The sequence below is a fragment of the Anomaloglossus baeobatrachus genome, chromosome 5 (assembly GCF_048569485.1).
Source record: "Anomaloglossus baeobatrachus isolate aAnoBae1 chromosome 5, aAnoBae1.hap1, whole genome shotgun sequence".
NCBI lineage: Eukaryota > Metazoa > Chordata > Amphibia > Anura > Aromobatidae > Anomaloglossus > Anomaloglossus baeobatrachus.
In genome coordinates, this window is record NC_134357.1 from 119,389,063 (window position 1) to 119,410,319 (window position 21,257).

The 21,257-nt window shown below is 45.2% G+C and overlaps 1 protein-coding gene across 8 annotated transcripts in view; it reads right to left on the minus strand.

Annotated features, from left to right (window-relative positions):
* The window catches only part of PPP3CB (protein phosphatase 3 catalytic subunit beta), a 115,531-nt gene that overhangs the window by 4,961 nt on the left and 89,313 nt on the right, over positions 1-21,257 (minus strand). For all 8 annotated transcript variants that reach the window (XM_075348820.1, XM_075348824.1, XM_075348819.1 and 5 more), the window contains one exon: positions 4,644-4,741. In XM_075348820.1, the coding sequence (XP_075204935.1) occupies positions 4,644-4,741 (98 nt within the window). The remainder of the gene's footprint in view (positions 1-4,643; positions 4,742-21,257) is intronic.

Sequence of the window (21,257 nt, forward strand, 5' to 3'; positions counted from 1 at the left end):
AAAAAAAAATCTTTACTCATTGCAGTCAACACAAGAGGAAAAGGTAACTTATTTTTTAAATAAAGGTAGAGGCTCCCCCAACCCTATACATCGCAGGTCTCCAGTGCTTGTAATATAAGGACAATCTACCCACGAGCAGCCAGACCGCAAATCTCCCCTAGACATGCCGGGCCGCTATAACAATGACCAAGCTGCTGGGTTCCAGCCTCCAAGAAACTGCCAGTCTGAGCCTGAACAGCTGATCGGTGGGGTGCCGGGTGGCCCCTACCTATCTGAAGGAAAAGCCATCTATTAGCAGGGTCCTCTCACCTCCTGAACCGGTCTGTGCCTTGTATTCCCTATTACGTATACCCCTTTTCTTATGTAAAACGCCATGGAATAAATGGCGCTATAATAAATAATATTAGAATAACCCCTTAGTGACCCGGTCAAATTTTACAAATCTGACATGTCTCTGGAACACTTCAACATATGCCAGTGATTTTGAGACTGTTTTTGTGTGCCACATTATACTTTGTTATTGGTGAATTTAGGTCGATACATTTTGCGTTTATATATATATATATATATATATATATATATATATATATATATATATATATATATATATATATATATATATATATATATATATATATATAAAATATCAGAAATTTGACAAAAATGTAAAATAATATTTTTTGCAATTTTCAAACTTCGATTCCCTTTAGGCCAGAGTCACACTTGTGAGAGACTCGTGCAAGTCTTGCATCACATCACCTGACATGGCCTGCAGCTCTCCTGACAGGAGCATCTCAGCTGCATAGAAATACATGCAGCTGACCCGCTCCTGTCAGGAGAGTGTGTGGCCGTGCCAGGTGATGCGATGTGAGACTCGCGCGAGTCTCTCACAAGTGTGACTCGAGCCTTAAAGGGAATCTATCACCACATTTGCCCTATCTAATCTGTTAATATGGGCATACAGATAATAGAATGCTGAAAAAAAGAAGACAAAAGATGATTTATCAACAACAATGCATCCGATATGATGCAAACAGGTAGGACTTCAGCAGACTAACCTGTATGAGAGGACCTTTCACAATATTTTTAGGCAATGCTGTAAAATATGCAAATTACCCCCTTCAGGAAAGGGTGTGCATTCCCCCCATGTATGACATTGCCCAATCATAAGAAGGCAGTGTGATCATATGGAGGGGGGTGGGGAGGAGAAATGCCCAGAGAAAAGAAACTCTGTTAACCCCTGCACGATGTATGACGCAGGGTCTGTTATTATTCGTCTCCCTGCCTTTGATGCAGGTCGCACACCGAGTCTGCATGTTTGCAGGAAGATGATGGTTAAATTATTCAGCCATCATCTGCTTCTAATAGCAGCCGGGGAGCGTCGCTCCGCCTGCCGCTGTTAATCTATTAAAGATCGCTGTTAATCTCTGGCAGGGAACATGCTGTTCTAACCCCACAGACATCCCCGCAACGTGATCATGGGACGCTGATGGTTTATCATAATATCCAGGGGTCTGCTGAAGACCCATGTCTGTCATGACAGTACTTCTGTGAAAACCAGCTTGTGGCTAGTTTCTGCTATATACAGCGATTACACTGTTAACCGATTCATTTTATATTTTAATAGATTGGACTTTTATGAATACAGCGGTATCAAATACATAATTTGTTTAGCTCTTAATTTTTAATGTGATCAGTTTTATGGCAAATGAACACTGTAAAATAAATGAATAAATAAATTGCAGAATTGTACTTTTTTGCTATATCGCCACACTTGGAATTTTTTTCCCCACTTTTCATCATAATATAAAATGGATGGTGGCGGTTAAAAAAGTACAGCTCATCCCAAAAAAAAAAAAAAAAAAAAGCCCTCACACAGCTACAACAATATAAGATTTAAAAAGTTATGGCTTTTGGAATACGGAGAGGAAAAAAAAACCAAAAGCAAACAAAAAATGACTCCGTTCCTAATGGGTTAATGCCACGTTGGAGGAAAGGTTTTGTAAAAGTTTGTATATAATCTTCAAAAGTCCATATCTCTAGTGTGTGTGTGTGTGCGCATATATTATATATATATATATATATATATATATATATATATATATATATATATATATATATATATATATATATATATATATATATATATATATATATATATATATATAAATAAAATCATTTTTTATCACCCACGCTCCACTGTCTGTTTTTTTACCAATGCTTACAGTTTAAAACCGAAAAATAAATATGAAAGGTCCTCTTTAAAGCCATGTATTATGCCCATTACATTCTGCAACACCTTCGAACTTCAGCCTTGCCTTGAAGATGCAACAATATCTCCCGCCACTTGCCCCCATCCGTTAAATGACAGATATCTCTAGGATAATGTACATCCTAATACATATAAACCATTTACATTTGTTACTTGATTATATATGTGATTAAACTGTATGTAAATCACTGTCACATTTCCATTTCCATAAGTCCTTTAGTGGGAGTGCAAAATGCCTACAATCTACTACAATGATATACAGGGCCCATTCTGAGAGGAGATATAAGGAAAATCTAGGACAAATTAGGAATTACTTAATGGACGACAGCAGTACCTCTAGAGACTGGTCTAATCTGAGCCACACATCAATGTACACCATGGAAATTTTCCATTTTATACAGAATTCACAGCCACACTTAAAAGATATAAGAAACTCGAGTGTGGCTTTCTGAAATGAAATTCAGTTGCCACCTGTAGGTTGATATTTTACGCAATGACAGTCAAGAGATCCAAAAAATGGTATTACAGTGAGGATCGTCCATCAAAAGGTAAACTCATACTTGGAAGGGTAAATCTAAATGATCAATGTATGATACGTGGGGGCACTTATCCTCACCGATACTAGGAGTTAATGGGCCGCAGCCCTCATGCATCATTCATTCACTTTTTTTCCTGCAGCTGTGAGCCCTACACCAGCATTACAGCCCCTTCATTCTCGGGTTTCTTGGGGGTAACAGAGCAGACCCTCACAGATCAGAAAGTGAGCGTGCATCCTAGTCATGTGCTAGAACTTTAGCAAAATAACCCCTGCACCAATTTTTCTTTAGCCTACAACACATCAGTATTCTCATGTTATACTATCATGGTAGTAAAGACATGCAATGGAAGTTTTAGCCTTGTACAAAAAACAATTTAGATTTATGATTATTCTCTCTTCACGTACTTATATAAATTTCTTTAGTCCAATATTATTTATATGACAATGTGTGCAAAATTATAAAATATGAATTATTTGATATAGGAGTTGTCTTATACTTTAATATAGACAGCCCATCCTTAGGAAAAGTCATCAATACCATATTTGTGCGGATGAGACACACCACTGATTTGCAGTTTTCGGGTGCCGGTGGTGGCCAAATGTGACCAGGTGTGGAGCTGCACAGTGGGCATAGCCAGGTACTGCACATCTGACCTTTGTGCATGTATAAGGTTGTATCTGTAGTACCTGCCATGGCCACTATACAAGTTAAAGAGCTGTGATATTCTGCAACCAAGGCCATCCCACATCGAAAACAGCAGATTGGCGGAGGTGCCAGCTATCACACCCCCACCCATCTATCCTAAGGATAGGCAATGAATATTAGAGTACTAGACAACCCCTTTCATTCCAAAATTATTTTATTTCACTGGAACTATAACCACGTCTCCCAGCTGGTTTTGTCTGCTCCGTCTTCTGTTTCTCAAGTCCTGCATTATCAGAATTTGGCGGGGGGTTCTGGATGCCGGGATAAAGGAATTGCACAATACTCACTCACCACCAAGATTCTTCTTTTGCTTCACTCAATAGAAAATGACAGATACTGAAGTCATCATGTAAAATGTATACAGTTAAAGTGGCTTCCCAAAAATCAATACTTGCCACCTATTAACGAGATGAGTGATGTGTCTGCTTGCTGGGGGACCAGCCCAATCGTGAGAATGGACCAATCGTGACCCACTTGAAGGGACTGGTTCTCTATCACTATTCAATTCAAGTAGGGAATCGGCACCTCTGTTCTCATGATCAGTGCAAGGGTATTGAATTTTGGAAATTCATCTTTACCACCACCACCCCACCTTTCCCTCCAAGACAAAAAAAAAAATGATATCTAGAATACATGTAAACACGTGTAGAAGAGCCATCAAAGAAAGGCAAAATGTCTATTGCTTAAACATAAAACAGACAGTTCTACATAAATAGCAAAAATATTAGTAGAGTTAGAAGAATCCAGACCTTTGAAAAAGAATAAGAACAAGGGAATACGTAGCGACATTTTACAGAGACCACTTAACACGCTCTACCAGGGCACAAAACGTACGCATTTACTAATAGAACATAGACAGCAGACATTGGGGCTAGTCTGGTCTTTTCCATCACTGGTGTTTTCTAGCCAAATCAGAATCAGTAAATGGAGAAACTGTTAATATGTTTGTACCCTGGTATGTATGTCTTGTTCTCACTGCATAGTAAAGCTGTGCAATGTATTAGCATCAGCCGCTAAGACAGGAGCTAAAAGCATTAGATACTCCCAGCAAGCGCTATTTGTAGGGTTGAATACGAAGCAAGATGTGCACCCATGCTTCTGAGGTACAGCAAGCAGTTCAGCATTACCACTTTGTAAAGTCTGCCGTCCACCAGCCAGCACACCGCTCGGCAGCATTCCAGTTGGGGTTAAACCCTTCAGTGTCAGAACACTTTCACTCTCCTCCCTTGAAAAGAGAAAAGACATTTGTCACATGTGATGAATAACTGGATCAGAGCAATCAGATACTGCAGATATATTGACAAGATCCGGATAGTAGGCAAAGTGAAAACAGAGGAAACAAAACTATACATATACATATATTCTGCATATTACAATTGGCAGTCACCCCATGCTGTAATAGTTTCAGAATGAGGGGGAAAAAAGTCAACCAAAAACAAACAAGGAAGCAGAAATGATCATGTATTTTGCTAGTCACTTATGACATTCAATCTCCTAGTGATACAAGGGAAAGGAAAAGCCTATTTCACTAATATAGTGACACCACTAGCTGGTTAAGGCTAGGTTCACATTTCCGTTGTTTTAAATCAGTCTGCGACGGATCAGTAGTTTTTTAGATGTCAACTGACGCAACGGATGTGTTTTTCACAGGATTCCTTTCACAAGAATCCTGTGAAAAAACTGATTCGTCGCGTCCGTTACATCCGCTGTGCATCTGTTTTTTGACGGATCAGTCATGATCAGTTTGTGTTTGGGACAGCCCAGTGGGTGTGCCAAACATGCTGGGCATGCTCAGTAGAGCATGACTGAATCCAGCGCTGGATTCCGTCGTAAGACGGATTACGACAGCATCCAGCACCATAGACAAACATTACAAGCTTGACTGATTGCGATGGATTCCTGCGCGGTGCATTAATTTTGACGGCCCGAAAAACTTTACATTCTGCGTAGCTTTCGCCCGGCGGTCAGTCCAAAAACGACTGACCGCGGCGCAGCGGATGCAACGCAAGGTAATCAGTCGCAATCCGCCACTAATACAAGTCTATGGGACACAACGGAATCCGCTAAACAGATTCCGTTGTTTACCAGAGCCGCGGATTGTGACTGATACAATTTAACGGAAATGTGAACCTAGCCTAATCAGTTCACTACGCTTAGGTCCAAATCCATCAGTCTTCAACGGAACTCTCAAATAAAACCTGGTTGAAAGTTCTGCAAAAAAGGATGCGACTTTTGGCATTTCTTTTCATCCTTTCACCAGAACCAGTCAACAGTGTCTGAAAGATGAGCCAAATTCATTCATCACGCCTCCTAATAAACGTGGCTTATATTACTACATCTCACCCTTCATCATGACTGGGTTACAAAATATCAGTCTTGATGAATCGGGTATTTAATCTTGGTGGGTAAATCGGTCAATGTTTTGCAACTAATGCATGCCAAACGGTTACGCACCATAGAATTCATGCCGACTGGCAGAGTTTTTGGTGCAGATTATCTTCAAAATACTTAGTCCAGATTTGTACTAGGCAGTTCCATCATGTGAGCACACCTATGCAGAATGAATGCCATAGATCATGGTGTAACGGGCTTCAAACACACTCATACACCTACAGTGACCTGAAAAAGTATTTATACCTCCGGAATTCTTCCACATTACACCCACAAACTTAAATGTATTTTATTGGGTTTTATGTGATACACAAATACAAAGTAGCAAGTATTTGTGAAGTGTAAAGCAAAATCACACATGGTTTTGGCAATATCTTAAAAATATAAATCTTAACAGTGATGTGAATTTGTATTCAGCCCCCGTGTAGTCAGATACCAATAAATAAAATAGAGTGACCAATTGCCTCCATAAGTCACCTAATTAGTAAATTGAGTGCACCTGTGTAATTTATTCTCAAACTACAGCTGTTCAGTGAAGGCCTCAGAGGTTTGAGAACATTAAGTAGCTAACAACCTCATGAAAACCAAGGAACACACCAGACAGGTCAGGGATAAAGTTGTGGAGTGTAGTAAAGTAGAGTAAGATTACAATAAAAAATCCCAAAGTTCTGAACATCTCACGGGGCACTGTTCAATCCATCATGCAAGGAATATGGCACAAATGCAAACCTAACAAGACAGACATCCACCTAAATTGACATCAAAAGTAAGGAGAACACTAATTAGAGAAGCAGCTAAGAGGCCCATGGGTACTATGGAGGAGCTGCAGAGATCCACAGGTCGTGAGAGAAATTGGCCAAAGAACAAACTATTAGTCATATAGTCCACAAATCTGGCTTTTGTTTAAGAGGGTCAAAAAGAAAGCCATTTCTGAAAGCAACCCAAAAGACTTCACATTTGCAGTTCACAAAAGCCATGTAGGGGACAAAACTATCATGTGGAAGATAGCGCTCAGGTCAGATGAGACCAAAGTGGAACTGTTGGGGCAAAATGCTATGTATGGTGGAAAAACAAAACACTGCACATCACCCTGAAAATACCATCAAACATGGTGGTGGTAGCATGTTGTGGAGATGTTTTTCTTTAGCAGGGACAGGGAAGCTGGTCAGAGTTGTTTGGAGGATGGATGGAACTAAATACAGGGCAATCCTGGAGGAAAACCTGTTAGAGGCTGCAAAAGACTTGAGACTGGGTCGCAGGTTCACCTTCCAGCAGGACAACAACTAAATATACTGCCAGAGCTATAAGGAAGTTTATATAAAAGCATATTCATGTATTTGAATTGCCCAGTCAAAGACTGGAACTAAATCCCATGGAGAACCTGTGGCTAGACTTGAAAATTGCTGTTCTCCGAGGTTCTCCTTCCAATGTCAATGAGCTAGAGCCATTTTGCAAATAACGTTTTAGAATTTAGTTATGCAACAGTGGTAGAGACATACCCCTAAAGGCTTACAACATTAATTTTCAGCAAAAGGGGGTCCTACAAAGTATTGACTTATTTCATATTTTTAAAACCATGTATAATTTTCTTTACGCTTCACAAATACTTGATACTTTATGCTGGTATAGGATATAATATCCCAATAAAATACATTTGTGTGTGTAACCTGAAAAAAACAAAAGTCAAGAAGTTCACACAATATGTATACTTTTTCAAGGCACTGTACTTCATCAGGTATAAGATCTACTTACATAAGATCTACTTACATATGTAGAAATCTGGTGATTTCCCCCCTCCCTTTTTAGGGATCGGGTGTGTAAGTGTCAGGTAGTAAGATGGTTACTATTTTCTTCTGGTCTCAGCTCGGTTCATGCACCAAGTGACTGCATTTGTGACTGCTCAATCATAATTTGCTTGCTGTAGAGGTCAATTCTTGAATTTTTTTAATTCAAGTCTATGAGACTCACAATGAAGCGAGAGAGTAGTCTTACAACGACTGAGTATCCTCCGCTCCACGCTGATCTGAGAGATCACAGATGTGGTCACATGGTGCTGGAGTGGATTGGAGCACAACTGTAATATAATAAGTAAATGGCACTTCCTCTGTGCAGGTGTTGGTAAACGTCGGGGTGCACTTCAGGTTCAAGGCCATGTTACAAGTAGTAAACAAGGCACTCCCAAAATTGGCTGCAATGTGTATTTATTCAATGTGCAAAAAAGAAGAAAGTTTTTGGTCCTACATGGACCTTCCTCAGTAGCACATTAGTGGAGTGGAAGTCAGCGTGGGATGACAGGCGCGGTATCCACCGCCGCATGGGAGCAGTCATCCATGTACGACCGAAAACGTTCTTTTTTGCACACTGAATAAATACACGTTGCAGCCAATTGTGTGAGTGCCTTGTTTACTTCTTGTAAGATATGGAGCACAACTGTGCCCGGCACAAAATAGCAACTATGTTAAAGGGAATCTGTCAGGTAAAAAAAAAAAGCTTGTAACCTACAAGCAGGAGCCTGTGTGAGCTAGTACCTCCTTCCTACCCATCCCCGTGTTGTAATAATATCTAATATGAAAGTAATAAAATGCGTTTTATTACTTACATATTGCCTATGTAAATGAGCAGGGGCTGAAGCTACATGGGTGTCTCATCGCCCTGTGGGCGTCTACATGCTTTACATGGTATCACATCCCTGTGGGCGTGCGCCCATGGATTTAAATGACTAACCCCACGTCTGCTCCTTCTGAATCACACGCGTGCACACTTACCATTCTCGCCGCCTTCTCATCCTGGTGTTTACATGTCGGCTTCTGATGCGCACTGCGCATGCTCAGAAGACTCCTGTGGCTCCTGTTATGCGCAGTGCGCGTCAGAAGCCGACATGTAAACACCAGGATGAGGCGGTGAGAATGGTAAGGCTAATTACACACATCAATTTTTTCCATCAGGCACAATCCGGAAAAAAAAAATGGGTAAAACGGATCCGGCGCCGGATCCGTTTTATCAAACATTGATTTGTATTAGCGCCGGATTGTGCCTGAAGGCCTTGCGTTGCATCCGGCTTTTCCCGGATCCGTCATAATTGCCTAAAGCGGCGGCCGGAGGGAACGTATCTTGTAACGTTTTTTGTCCGGCAAAAAAAAAAAAAAGCATCACGGTGTGTTTTACATCGGAAGCCTATGGACGCCGGATCCGGCGTAATGCGGTAAAAAACAGATGCAGCCGCCGGATCAGTTTTTGTAAACTGAGCGTGCTCCAATGTATTGGAAAAACGGATCCAGCAAAAAAAAAAAAAAAAAACGGACGAAAAGGATGCAAAAACGGATGTGACGGATCAGGTATATTGGAACCGTAAAAAAAAAGGATCAGGCACATCAGTTTTTGCATATTCTGCGCCGGATCCGTTGCATCAGGCAAACGCCGGATTGTGCCTGATGCCAAAAACTGATGTGTGAAATTAGCCTAAGTGTGCACGCGCGGGATTCTGAAGGAGCAGGCGTGAGGTCACTCATCCATGGTATCACGCCCACAGGGGAATGATACCATGAAAAGCATGCAAACGCCCACAGGGCGATGAGACGCCCATGGAGCTACAGCCCCTGCTCATTTACATAGGGAACATGTAAGTAATTAAACGCATTTTATTACTTTCCTATTACACAATATTACAACAAAGGGATGAGTAGGAAGGGTTTAATAGATCACACATGCTCCTGCTTGTAGGTTATAACGCTTTTTTGACCTAACAGGTTCCCTTTAATATCTTACACACCATACCTAACAAAAAGGACAAATAGAAAAAAACGAAAAAAAAAAAAGCAGGAGTGGTTCTTTAAGAAAAGTATGGGCAGCCTCAGACTGGGATATTTTTATTTTAAGGAACACTTATTAGGAAAAGCTGTCAAGAGGGTCTCTCTTGCTCCCTTAAAGGAACTGACTATTCAAAGTCATCAGGTCCAAATTTCAGGCTTCTGGGATCCCGGCATACAGAGCAGGATCCTACAAACCTCTGTGGCTCTCCTTGCTGTGAAAGCAAAAGATCTCACTCTTATCACTAACCCATTTTTGCTGCATCCGTTACTTATCAGATAATAATATTACATAAGAGCTGTTACTGTTTGGTAACGGCTTAGTAAAGTATGTGGCTCAGCTGCATTAGTGTGAGGTCTCATTTTTTTGCACCATCACTGCGCGGAGAGCAAGATAGGATTGTGGAATCCCGCTCTGCGTGCCAGGATCCCACTACCGGGAAGTTAAGACTCTACTTTTGTTAGGTCCGCTAGGGGAGCATTAAAAGGGCAGTCCGAAGGCTGAAAAAATTTCAGTATAAATCCCTATTTATTGCCTTAAATCTAAACTAATTTCTAATATGGCTGTATTAAGAATTTCCTCCCCTTCCCCGACTATAGTAATGTTTTTTTTAATTCAATGAAAAAGACATAAATAAAAAAAAAAAAAATCACCAGAAAAAAAAAAAAAGCCACCAGCCAACGCAGGTCAAAATGGCAGATGCACTCGCAGGATGCAGCCGGCCCCTTATGATAAAGATGGGGGGTATGTGCAATGCAGTGTCTAGCTTACAGCCTATAGAAAATGGTATATAATGACGTTTGGGTTATGAGCTTAGGTCTTTTGGCCAAAATATGACCAATACCTCACATTTTTTATCATTGTATACCATTTTCTTTAGGCTGTAAGCTAGACACTGCATTGCACATAACCCCATCTTTATCATAAGGGGCCGGCTGCATCCTGCGAATGTATCTGCCATCATGACCAGTGTTGGCTGGTGGTTTTCTTTCTGGTGAGCTTTTTTCCCTACTTCCTGTCTGAGGACTCCTCATTTGAGAATCCCAGTGCATGCTGGGATACTCAAAAAAGTGTTCAGAGCAGGGGGACAGAGGCTGTGATTACGGCAGTGAGGGACAGAGCAGGGACAGTGCAAGCCCCTGACACAAGCGTCACTGATGACACTTTGTTTCAGGGAAGTGACTGTGACAGCAGCCTCTGCCCCCTGATGAAGATTTGTTTGCACAGTAAGTCTCAAACAAATCATCATCAGACAGGAATTTTTTGGGGGTGAGGGAATCAATACAGTAATTAAATTTTTAATAAAGCCATATTAAAAATTTGTTTGCATTGGGGCAATAAATAGATAGGGATTTAGATTAGTTTCCTCAGCCTTCGAACCACCCTTTTAAGGTTACATCTGGCCACTTTTTCTAACTAGTATTATTTTGCAAAAGAAGGGAATTTTGTTTACTTACCGTAAATTCCTTTTCTTCTAGCTCCAATTGGGAGACCCAGACAGTGGGTGTATAGCTACTGCCCTCTGGAGGCCGCACAAAGAACTACACTTAAAAGTGTAAGGCCCCTCCCCTTCTGGCTATACACCCTCCCGTAGGAGTACAGATTCCTCAGTTTTAGTACCAAAGCAAGAAGGAGGAAAGCCAATAACAGTTTCAAAAACAAATTCAATCCGATAACACGATCGGAGAACTTAAGAAACAACATGAACAACATGTGCACCCGAAAAAACGAAACCCTAAGAACAAATAGGGCGGGTGCTGGGTCTCCCAATTGGAGCTAGAAGAAAAGGAATTTACGGTAAGTAAACAAAATTCCCTTCTTCTTTTTCGCTCCTAATTGGGAGACCCAGACAGTGGGACGTCCAAAAGCAGTCCCTGGGTGGGTAAAAAGATACCACATGAACGGGCTGTCAGACAGCCTCTTCCTACAGGTGGGCCACCGCCGCCTGAAGGACCTGTCTACCTAGGCTGGCATCTGCCGAAGCGTAGGTATGCACTTGATAGTGTTTGGTAAACGTGTGCAGACTCGACCAGGTAGCCGCTTGGCACACTTGCTGAGCCGTAGCCTGATGCCGCAATGCCCAGGACGCACCCACGGCTCTGGTAGAATGGGCCTTCAGTCCAGATGGAATCGGAAGCCCAGCAGAACGGTATGTGTGAAGAATTGGTTCCTTGATCCACCGCGCCAGGGTGGATTTGGAAGCTTGCGATCCCTTATGCTGACCAGCGACTAGGACAAAGAGCGCATCAGAACGGCGTAGAGCCGCCGTGCGAGAAATGTAAATCCTGAGTGCTCTCACCAGGTCCAACAGATGTAAACCCTTTTCAAATTGGTGAACTGGATGCGGACACAAAGATGGCAAAGTGATATCCTGATTGAGATGAAAGGAAGAAACCACCTTGGGAGAAAACTCTGGAATTGGACGCAGTACTACCTTGTCTTGGTGAAACACCAGGAAGGGAGATTTGCAAGATAACGCCGCTAGCTCGGACACTCTTCGAAGAGACGTGACCGCCACAAGAAAAACTACCTTTTGTGAAAGCCGAGAAAGGGGAACCTCTTTCAAAGGCTCGAAAGGCGGCTTCTGGAGAGCAATGAGAACCTTGTTCAGATCCCAGGGTTCCAATGGCCGTCTGTAAGGAGGAACGATATGACAAACTCCTTGGAGAAACGTGCGTACTTTAGAAAGCCGTGCCAAGCGCTTCTGAAAGAATACGGATAGCGCGGAGACTTGACCCTTAAGAGAGCTAAGCGACAAACCTTTTTCCAACCCAGACTGCAGGAAGGAAAGAAAAATTGGCAATGCAAATGGCCAGGGAGAAAACCCTTGAGCCAAGCACCACGCTAAGAATATCTTCCACGTTCTGTGATAGATCTTAGCTGAGGATGGTTTTCTAGCCTGTCTCATTGTGGCAACAACCTCATGAGATAAACCTGAGGCCGCTAGGATCCAGGACTCAATGGCCACACAGTCAGGTTCAGGGCCGCAGAATTCAGATGGAAAAACGGCCCTTGAGACAGCAAATCTGGACGGTCTGGTAGTGTCCACGGTTGGCCTACCGTGAGATGCCACAGATCCGGGTACCACGACCTTCTTGGCCAATCTGGAGCGACGAGTATGGCTCGATGGCAGTCGGACCTGATTTTCCGGAGAACTCTGGGTAACAATGCTAGAGGTGGGAACACATAGGGGAGTCGGAATTGCGACCAATCCTGAACCAAGGCGTCTGCCGCCAGTGCTCGGTGATCGTGAGACCGTGCCATGAAAACTGGGACCTTGTTGTTGTGCCGTGACGCCATCAGATCGACGTCCGGCGTCCCCCAGCGGCAACAGATCTGCTGAAACACGTCCGGGTGAAGGGACCATTCTCCTGCGTCCATGCCCTGGCGACTGAGAAAGTCTGCTTCCCAGTTTTCCACGCCTGGGATGTGAACTGCGGATATGGTGGACGCTCTGCTTTCCACCCACGTCAAAATCCGTTGGACTTCTTGAAAAGCTTGGCGACTGCGTGTTCCCCCTTGGTGGTTGATGTACGCCACCGCCGTGGAATTGTCCGACTGAATCCGAATCTGCTTGCCTTCCAGCCATTGTTGGAAGGCTCGCAGGGCAAGATAGATTGCTCTGATTTCCAGAACATTGATCTGCAGGGTGGACTCTTCCAGAGTCCACATCCCCTGAGCCCTGTGGTGGAGATACACCGCTCCCCACCCTGATAGGCTCGCATCCGTCGTGACCACTGCCCAGGACGGGGGAAGGAACGACTTTCCTTGTGACAATGAGGTGGGGAGAAGCCACCAACGCAGAGAGTCCTTGGCAGTCTGAGAGAGGGAGACAGTCCTGTCGAGGGACGTCAATTTCCCGTCCCATTGGCGTAGAATGTCCCATTGTAGAGGGCGCAGATGAAACTGCGCGAACGGGACTGCCTCCATTGCTGCTACCATCTTTCCTAGGAAATGCATGAGGCACCTCAGTGAGTGCGACTGGCTCTGAAGGAGAGATTGCACTCCAGTCCGTAGCGAGCACTGCTTGTCCAGTGGAAGCTTCACTATCGCTGAGAGAGTATGAAACTCCATGCCAAGATAAGTCAGAGATTGGGTCGGGGTTAGATGAGACTTTGGAAAGTTGATAATCCACCCGAAACTCTGGAGAGTGTCTAGTGCCACCTTCAGACTGTGTTGGCATGCCTCTTGAGAGGGTGCCTTTATAAGCAGGTCGTCTAGATACGGGATGACCGAGTGACCCTGCGAGTGCAGAACAGCTACTACTGCTGCCATGACTTTGGTGAAGACCCGGGGGGCTGTTGCCAGACCGAAAGGTAACGCTACGAACTGCAGGTGTTCGTCGTGTATGACGAAGCGTAGGAAACGCTGATGCTCTGGTGCGATCGGCACGTGGAGATACGCATCTTTGATATCTATTGATGCTAGAAAATCTCCTTGAGACATTGAGGCTATGACGGAGCGTAGGGATTCCATCCGGAACCTCCTGACTTTTACGTGTCTGTTGAGCAACTTTAGATCCAGGACGGGCCGATACGATCCGTCCTTTTTTGGGACCACAAACAGATTGGAGTAAAAACCGTGACCTTGTTCCTGAAGAGGGACGGAGGTCACCACTCCTTCCGCCTTTAGAGCGGCCACCGCCTGCAACAGAGCATCGGCTCGGTCTGGTGGTGGAGAAGTTCTGAAGAAACGAGTTGGCGGACGAGAACTGAACTCTATCCTGTACCCGTGAGACAGAATATCTCTCACCCAACGGTCTTTGACGTGTGACAGCCAGATGTCGCCAAAGTGGGAAAGCCTCCCACCGACCGCGGGTGTGGGAATCGGAGACCGCAAGTCAGGAGGACGCCGTCTTGGCAACGGTTCCTCCGGCTGTCCTTTTTGGGCGTGACTGAGACCTCCAAGAATCTGAGCGTCTCTGGTCTTTTTGAGTCTTTTTTGACGAGGCGAATTGGGACCTGCCCGGTCCTCGAAAGGACCGATAACCAGACTGACCCTTCCTCTGTTGGGGTCTGTTTGTCTGTGTTGCGGTAAGGATGAGTCCTTACCCTTGGAGTGTTTGATGATTTCATCCAAACGCTCTCCAAACAATCGGTCACGAGAAAAAGGCAAATTGGTTAAGCACTTCTTGGAATGAGAATCTGCTTTCCAATGTCTCAACCACAGGGCCCTACGCAAAACAACGGAGTTGGCTGACGCCACTGCCGTGCGGCTTGTAGCGTCAAGAACAGCATTAATCGCGTACGACGCGAATGCCGCCATTTGCGAGGTCAATGGTGCTACCTGCGGGGCAAATGGACGTGTGACGGAGTCAACTCGCGCAAGCCCGGCTGAGATAGCTTGGAGTGCCCATACGGCTGCAAAAGAAGGCGCTAATGACGCTCCAATCGCTTCATAGATGGATTTCAGCCAGAGCTCCATCTGCCTGTCAGTGGCATCTTTAACTCTCATCTTTAACTTTAACATCTCCATCTTCAACTGCAACCAAGGATCTAGCTGCAAGCCTGGAAATTGGAGGATCCACTTTTGGACACTGGGTCCAACCCTTGACCACCTCAGGGGGAAAAGGATAGCGTGTATCTTTAAGCCGTTTAGGAAAACGCCTTTCAGGATAAGCGTGGGGTTTCTGGATTGCGTCTCTAAAGTCAGCGTGGTCCAGAAAAGTGCTTAAAGCACGCTTAGGGTATCTGAAATGGATTCTCTCGTGCTGCGAAGCTGACTCCTCCGCAAGAGGAGCTGGTGGGGAAATATTTAACATCTTATTGATGTTAAATATAAGATCATTAACTATGGCGTCACCATCTGGTGTATCTAGATTGAGAGCGGTCCCAGGATCAGAATCCTGATCAGTTACGTCCGCCTCATCACCCATAGATTCATCTCGCTGGGATCCTGACCATTGAGATGAATGTGAAGGCCCGTCATAGCGAGCCCGCTTAGGCTGCCCGGGGCCATCGTCCGAGTCAGAGTCTTCACCCTGAGGTGTATATGCCCGTCCCGGAGCTTGGAGCTGAGGGGGACCAGGGGGCAATGATTGCACAGTGTCCGTGGCCTGAAGTACAGGCCTAGCTCGCAATGTGTCAAGAATTTGTGACATAGTGAGAGACATTCTGTCAGCAAAAGCTGCAAACTCAGTTCCTGTCACCTGGACAGCATTCACAGGTGGTACACCCTGGGTCACGTCCAGCAGAGGTCCCGACTGTGCAAGCGCCGCAGGGGCCGAGCACTGCACACAATGGGGGTCCGTGGAGCCTGCCGGTAGAAAAGTCCCACATGCGGTGCAGGAAGCATATAATGTCTGTGCCTTGGCACCCTTGCGTTTTACGGACGACATGCTGCTGGCTCTCTGCAATGTGAGAGAGTCTATAGCCAAAGGGCGACCAGCGCTATGCAATACAAAGTATTTGTAGAAACAAAATACTAAGAATACTACTGGCACAAGAGGGGGTGAGCCCTGAGGGCTGCTTACCGCCCGCTGAATAGCGGGTAAGAGGCTGCAGAATTCCTTGTCTGGGTCTCCCCGGCTCCCCTCTGCAGCTCAGCGTGTCAGCAGGAATGGCTGCCGGCGTCTGTGGAGAGGGGCGGTCCGTGGGAGTTCCTAAACAAAAGTGCGGGAAACAGTGTCCCCTCTGTGCCGATTGTGAGGGCTGGAGTATGTAAAAACGACTCCAGCCCTCGGCGCTGATGCACTGGCCAGCGTCCCGCCCCTCTCCTGACTGGCAGGTCTGGGGGCGGGAACGAACGGAAGCAGGCCGCAAAAGCCGGGGACTCGAGTTATCAGCGCGGCCGCCGTAAAAGCGCGGGCCGCGCTGAAGTCCCCGGCGCACCACAAGTGCCAGCCGCGCCGCAGTCCCAGCGGCCGGCGCGACCGATTCCTAGACGTGGCCAGCGTCCCGCCCCTCTCCTGACTGGCAGGTCCGGGGGCGGGAACGAACGGAAGCAGGCCGCAAAAGCCGGGGACTCGAGTTATCAGCGCGGCCGCCGTAAAAGCGCGGGCCGCGCTGAAGTCCCCGGCGCACCACAAGTGCCAGCCGCGCCGCAGTCCCAGCGGCCGGCGCGACCGATTCCTATAAGTGTGCCTGCTTCAGCGAAGCTGAATGAGGCCATGGCACAAGCGCCGTAGCGCTGATGTCCCCCGGCGCACTACAACACCCAGCATGCTGCGGTGTGAGCGCCAAATGCACGGGGACACAGAGTACCTTGAGGAAGCAGGGCCATGTCCCTGATGTACTCCGCTCCATCCAGCATCTTCTCCAGGGGCTGTAGATGGAGCACGGTCTCAGTGCCTGGAGACCAGTAAATCCCACTTCACCCAGAGCCCTGTAAAAAGGGATGGGGAAGGAATCAGCATGTGGGCTCCTGCCGCCGTACCCGCAATGGGTACCTCAACCTTACAAACACCTCCGACATACAGTGGGGTGAGAAGGGAGCATGCTGGGAGCCCTGTATGGGCCCTCTTTTCTTCCATCCGACATAGTCAGCAGCTGCTGCTGACTAAAAACAATGGAGCTATGCGTGCGTGTCTGACCTCCTTGCGCACAAAGCTAAAACTGAGGAATCTGTACTCCTACGGGAGGGTGTATAGCCAGAAGGGGAGGGGCCTTACACTTTTAAGTGTAGTTCTTTGTGCGGCCTCCAGAGGGCAGTAGCTATACACCCACTGTCTGGGTCTCCCAATTAGGAGCGAAAAAGAAACACCTCTTTGAGGCGGGTTACCGTTTTCTTAAATAAAAAGCGTCAATCACCAGTCTGGTGGTGGTCATTTTAAAAGATATATTTAGCATCATACTATTGGTGAAATGGCCATAAGGCTATGTGCACACTAGGCCGTTTTACCCGCGGATTTGCTGCGGAAATTTCTTGAGAAAGGTTTGAAATCTTTCTGCAAACATTTCCCAGCAAAACCTATGGGAACAAAAAATAGCTGTGCGCACGCTGCGGATTTCTCTCAAGAAACTTTCTTGAGAAAATGAGCATGTCCATTATTTTCCGCAGGTACCTGCGGAATACCCCCGGAATTTCACTCCATTCACTGTAATATAATTGCGACATTCCGGGGGTATACCGCAGGTAGCAAATGATGTGCGGTATACCACCGGTATAGCCGCGATTTACCTGCGGTAATGTTCATCGCTGCCTGCGGTTTTGCAGGAAGTGATGTCATTATGCCAGAAGAGGAAGCGGAGCAGAGTAAACACAGACGTCACACTCCCTGGACGCCGCACAGAAGCACTTCCGTGTGACGTCCGGCGGGTGCCCGTGCAGTCTGTGTCCTGCTCCGGCCCCGCAGCTGCCTGCCCTGCAGTGTGTCAGTGTCTGCCCGCAGTATCAGCAGCTTGTCACGCTGCGGCGCAGGCAGACACTGACACACAGCAGTGCGTGCAGCCGCGGGGATGACGGGCGCTGCTGTCAGGAGGTGAGATGAGATCATTACCTGATGTGACGATCTCCTGCCTTCTGACGTCACCGCGGTCACTGCCGTCTATGCCCGTCTCGCGAGCGGCCCGAGACTGTCACTAGCGGTGACGTCACAGGCTCTCACGATACTGCTGACAACGTGGCGGGCATAGAAGGCAGTGACAGCGCTGATGGAAGGGCTGCAGGAGATCATCACAGCAGGTAATGATCTCATCTATCCTCCTGACAGCAGCGCTCGTCATCCCCTGCAGTGACCTGGGCTATTGATGGTAGCTCAGGTCACTGCATTGCTCTCCCAGCCAATGGGGAACATTCTGTTCCTCAATGAATGGGACAGTGACTATGGTATGGATCGCCGTGGGACCCCACCCTTATTGGATTACGCCGGACGTGGAATTGATTGTTCTTTTCAATAAATTGGTGAAAGAGGAAATGTGGGGAGTGTTTTTTCAAATAAAACTTTTTTTGTTGTCTATTTTTTTATTTCTTACTAACTGGGTTGGTGATGTCGGGTATTTGATAGACGCGTGACATCACGAACCCCAGGGCTTGATGCCAGGTGACATTACACATCTGGCACCAACCCCATATATTACCTCGTTTGCCAACGCACCAGGGCAACGGGATGAGTTGGGGCGAAGCGCCAGGATTGGCACGTCTAATGGATGCGCCACTTCTGCGGCGGCTGCGGCCTGCTATTTTTAGATTGGGGAGTGCCCAATAACAGTGGACCTCCCTAGTCAGAGAATATCAGACCACAGCTGTCCGCTTTACCTTGGCTGGTGATCCAATTTGGGGGGGTAATCCCATGTTTTGTGTTTTAAATTATTTATTTAATGTAAAATAACAGCGTGGGGTGCCCTCTGTTTTGGATTACCAGCCAGGTGAAGCTGCCAGCTGTGGTCTGCAGGCTGCAGCCATCTGCTTTACCCGAGCTGGCTACAAAAGATGGGGGGACCTCACGTGGTTTTTTTTTTTAATTATTTATTTATTTTATGGCTAAATACAAGGCTAGGCACCCTTTAGTGCCACATGAAAGTCACTAAAGGGTGCCAGGTTAGAATATGCAGGGGGGGTGGGACATTATATAGGTCTTTCTCATCCATTATCTATCTCTCTATCTATTATCTATCTATCTATTCATCTATCTTTCCCTCTATCCATTATCTATTATCTATATTATTTATTGCAATAGTTACAGCATAAAAAAACCGCGGCAAAAACGCATGCGTTTTTCCCTCGGATTTGGTGCGTTTTTTTTACCACAGGTACGGTAATCTTCAACTCCCAGAAGTTTCTCAAGAAATTTTCTTGAGAAAAATCACTTTTCTAGTGCGCACATAGCCTTAAAATGGAAACAATATTGCACCATCATTGAGACTTTTAATAGATCTGCATGGTCTTCTGTTCACATGGTCTTATATAATTGGCTATAGCCAACAATTTTGAAGGCATACCAATAAAAAGATTTTAATTATTTTGGTGCCTTATAGTGGATCAGTGAATTAATGACACTTTTATAAGAAAACACAATTTAAATAGACTTTACAAGTGTTTTTGGAGAACAAAGCACATATATTCCTACCTAAAGACTAACGTAATTAAATGTCAAAAACTTAAATACATGGAACATTCCCTTTACATAAACTATGGAGGTGATAATGATTTATATAACTAACCACTATAGTGATAGTAGTACTGATTTTAGTTTTGGGATAATAGTAGGTAATGCTGTGCTTCTCAATACATGGTACTTCTAGTATACAAGCGGTTGTACCCGGGCGTTGCCCGGGATAGTAACTGTCTTTCTTCGACTTTCTGTCTGTCTCTCCCTGTCTGCCTGTGTCTTTTTCCCTGTCTGCCTGTTTCTTTTTCCCTGTCTGCCTGTGTCTTTTTCCCTGTGTCTCTCTGTCTGTGTCTTTCCCTGTCTGTCTGGTTCTTTGACGGTCTCTCTCTCTCTTTGTCTCTTTCTGTCTCTCTCTATCCATCTCCTCACCGACATCTTATTACTTCACACATAAGCTAGCAGCTCCATTGACTTTAATGGAGGCAGGTTTTTCTGCAGAGTAACTGTGAAGCGCAGGGCTAAGTTTTCCCGTCCAAACATAGTCTATGACATTCTCTGAGTCCCATGGAGTGTCTGTGCAAAATTTCGTGATTGTAAATGCGACGGTGCGGATTCCTTTAGTGGACATACACACATACACACACACACACACACACACACACACTCAGCTTTATATATTAGATTATATTATCAGATAACCATTGTAAAAATCAGACCAGTCATGTCAGCAAATTGTAGATGTGAATGGGATTGTGTGCTCATCCACATAGCGGAAGGATGCAGAAGTTGCCTGATATTTCATAGACTATTTTGATCTGGAAAATGGACCAGAAGAGTCCATGCTGTAATTATTCAATGTGGAAAATTGATAGTTTTGGCTCAGAGTTCTGACAGATGTGGATGCAAACATCACACTGACCGAAATGAAGGGCTTAAAAATAGTGATCTGAAAATGAGCAGTAAAGATTTAGTGCCAAGTAATCAGAATGAAGAGGCGCACACCACAGTAAATGAACAGAACGTTCAAGACTTTTTGTCCAAATGTAGAAGAAAAAAAAAAAAGTAAATATAGGATCCACAGAGTGAGCATGCAGAGTAAGGCGTCAGGATTTGCTCCAAATCATAACGGAGATGCAATCCTGACCATTGTACCCACCCATCAGCTGCATGGCTGTTAAGGGATCCGCTCAGAGCCTACAGTGTGGCTATCGCAGGCAGAGGATGCCATCTAGGAGTATTCCACGACGGACGTCTGCACAAGCTCCAATCCCAACACATTCCAAGGTAAGTAACCAAGGAAAAATATATCATGGGGGTTAGCTGTGCCCAGAAAACAATCTTGATGATTTCTTATAACCAAGCTATAATTGTATTTACTTTTGTTAATGTAAAGTAAGGTAACATGAGAAAGTCAAACGTGAACAATGTCATTCATTATATTAAATCACGAAGCTGAAACAATATGACCTTTATTGCAAGTGATCGCAGAACAATGACGTGTATTGCCATTAACCCTTTCACGTTGCAACCAATTTCCGTTTTTGCATTTTGTTTT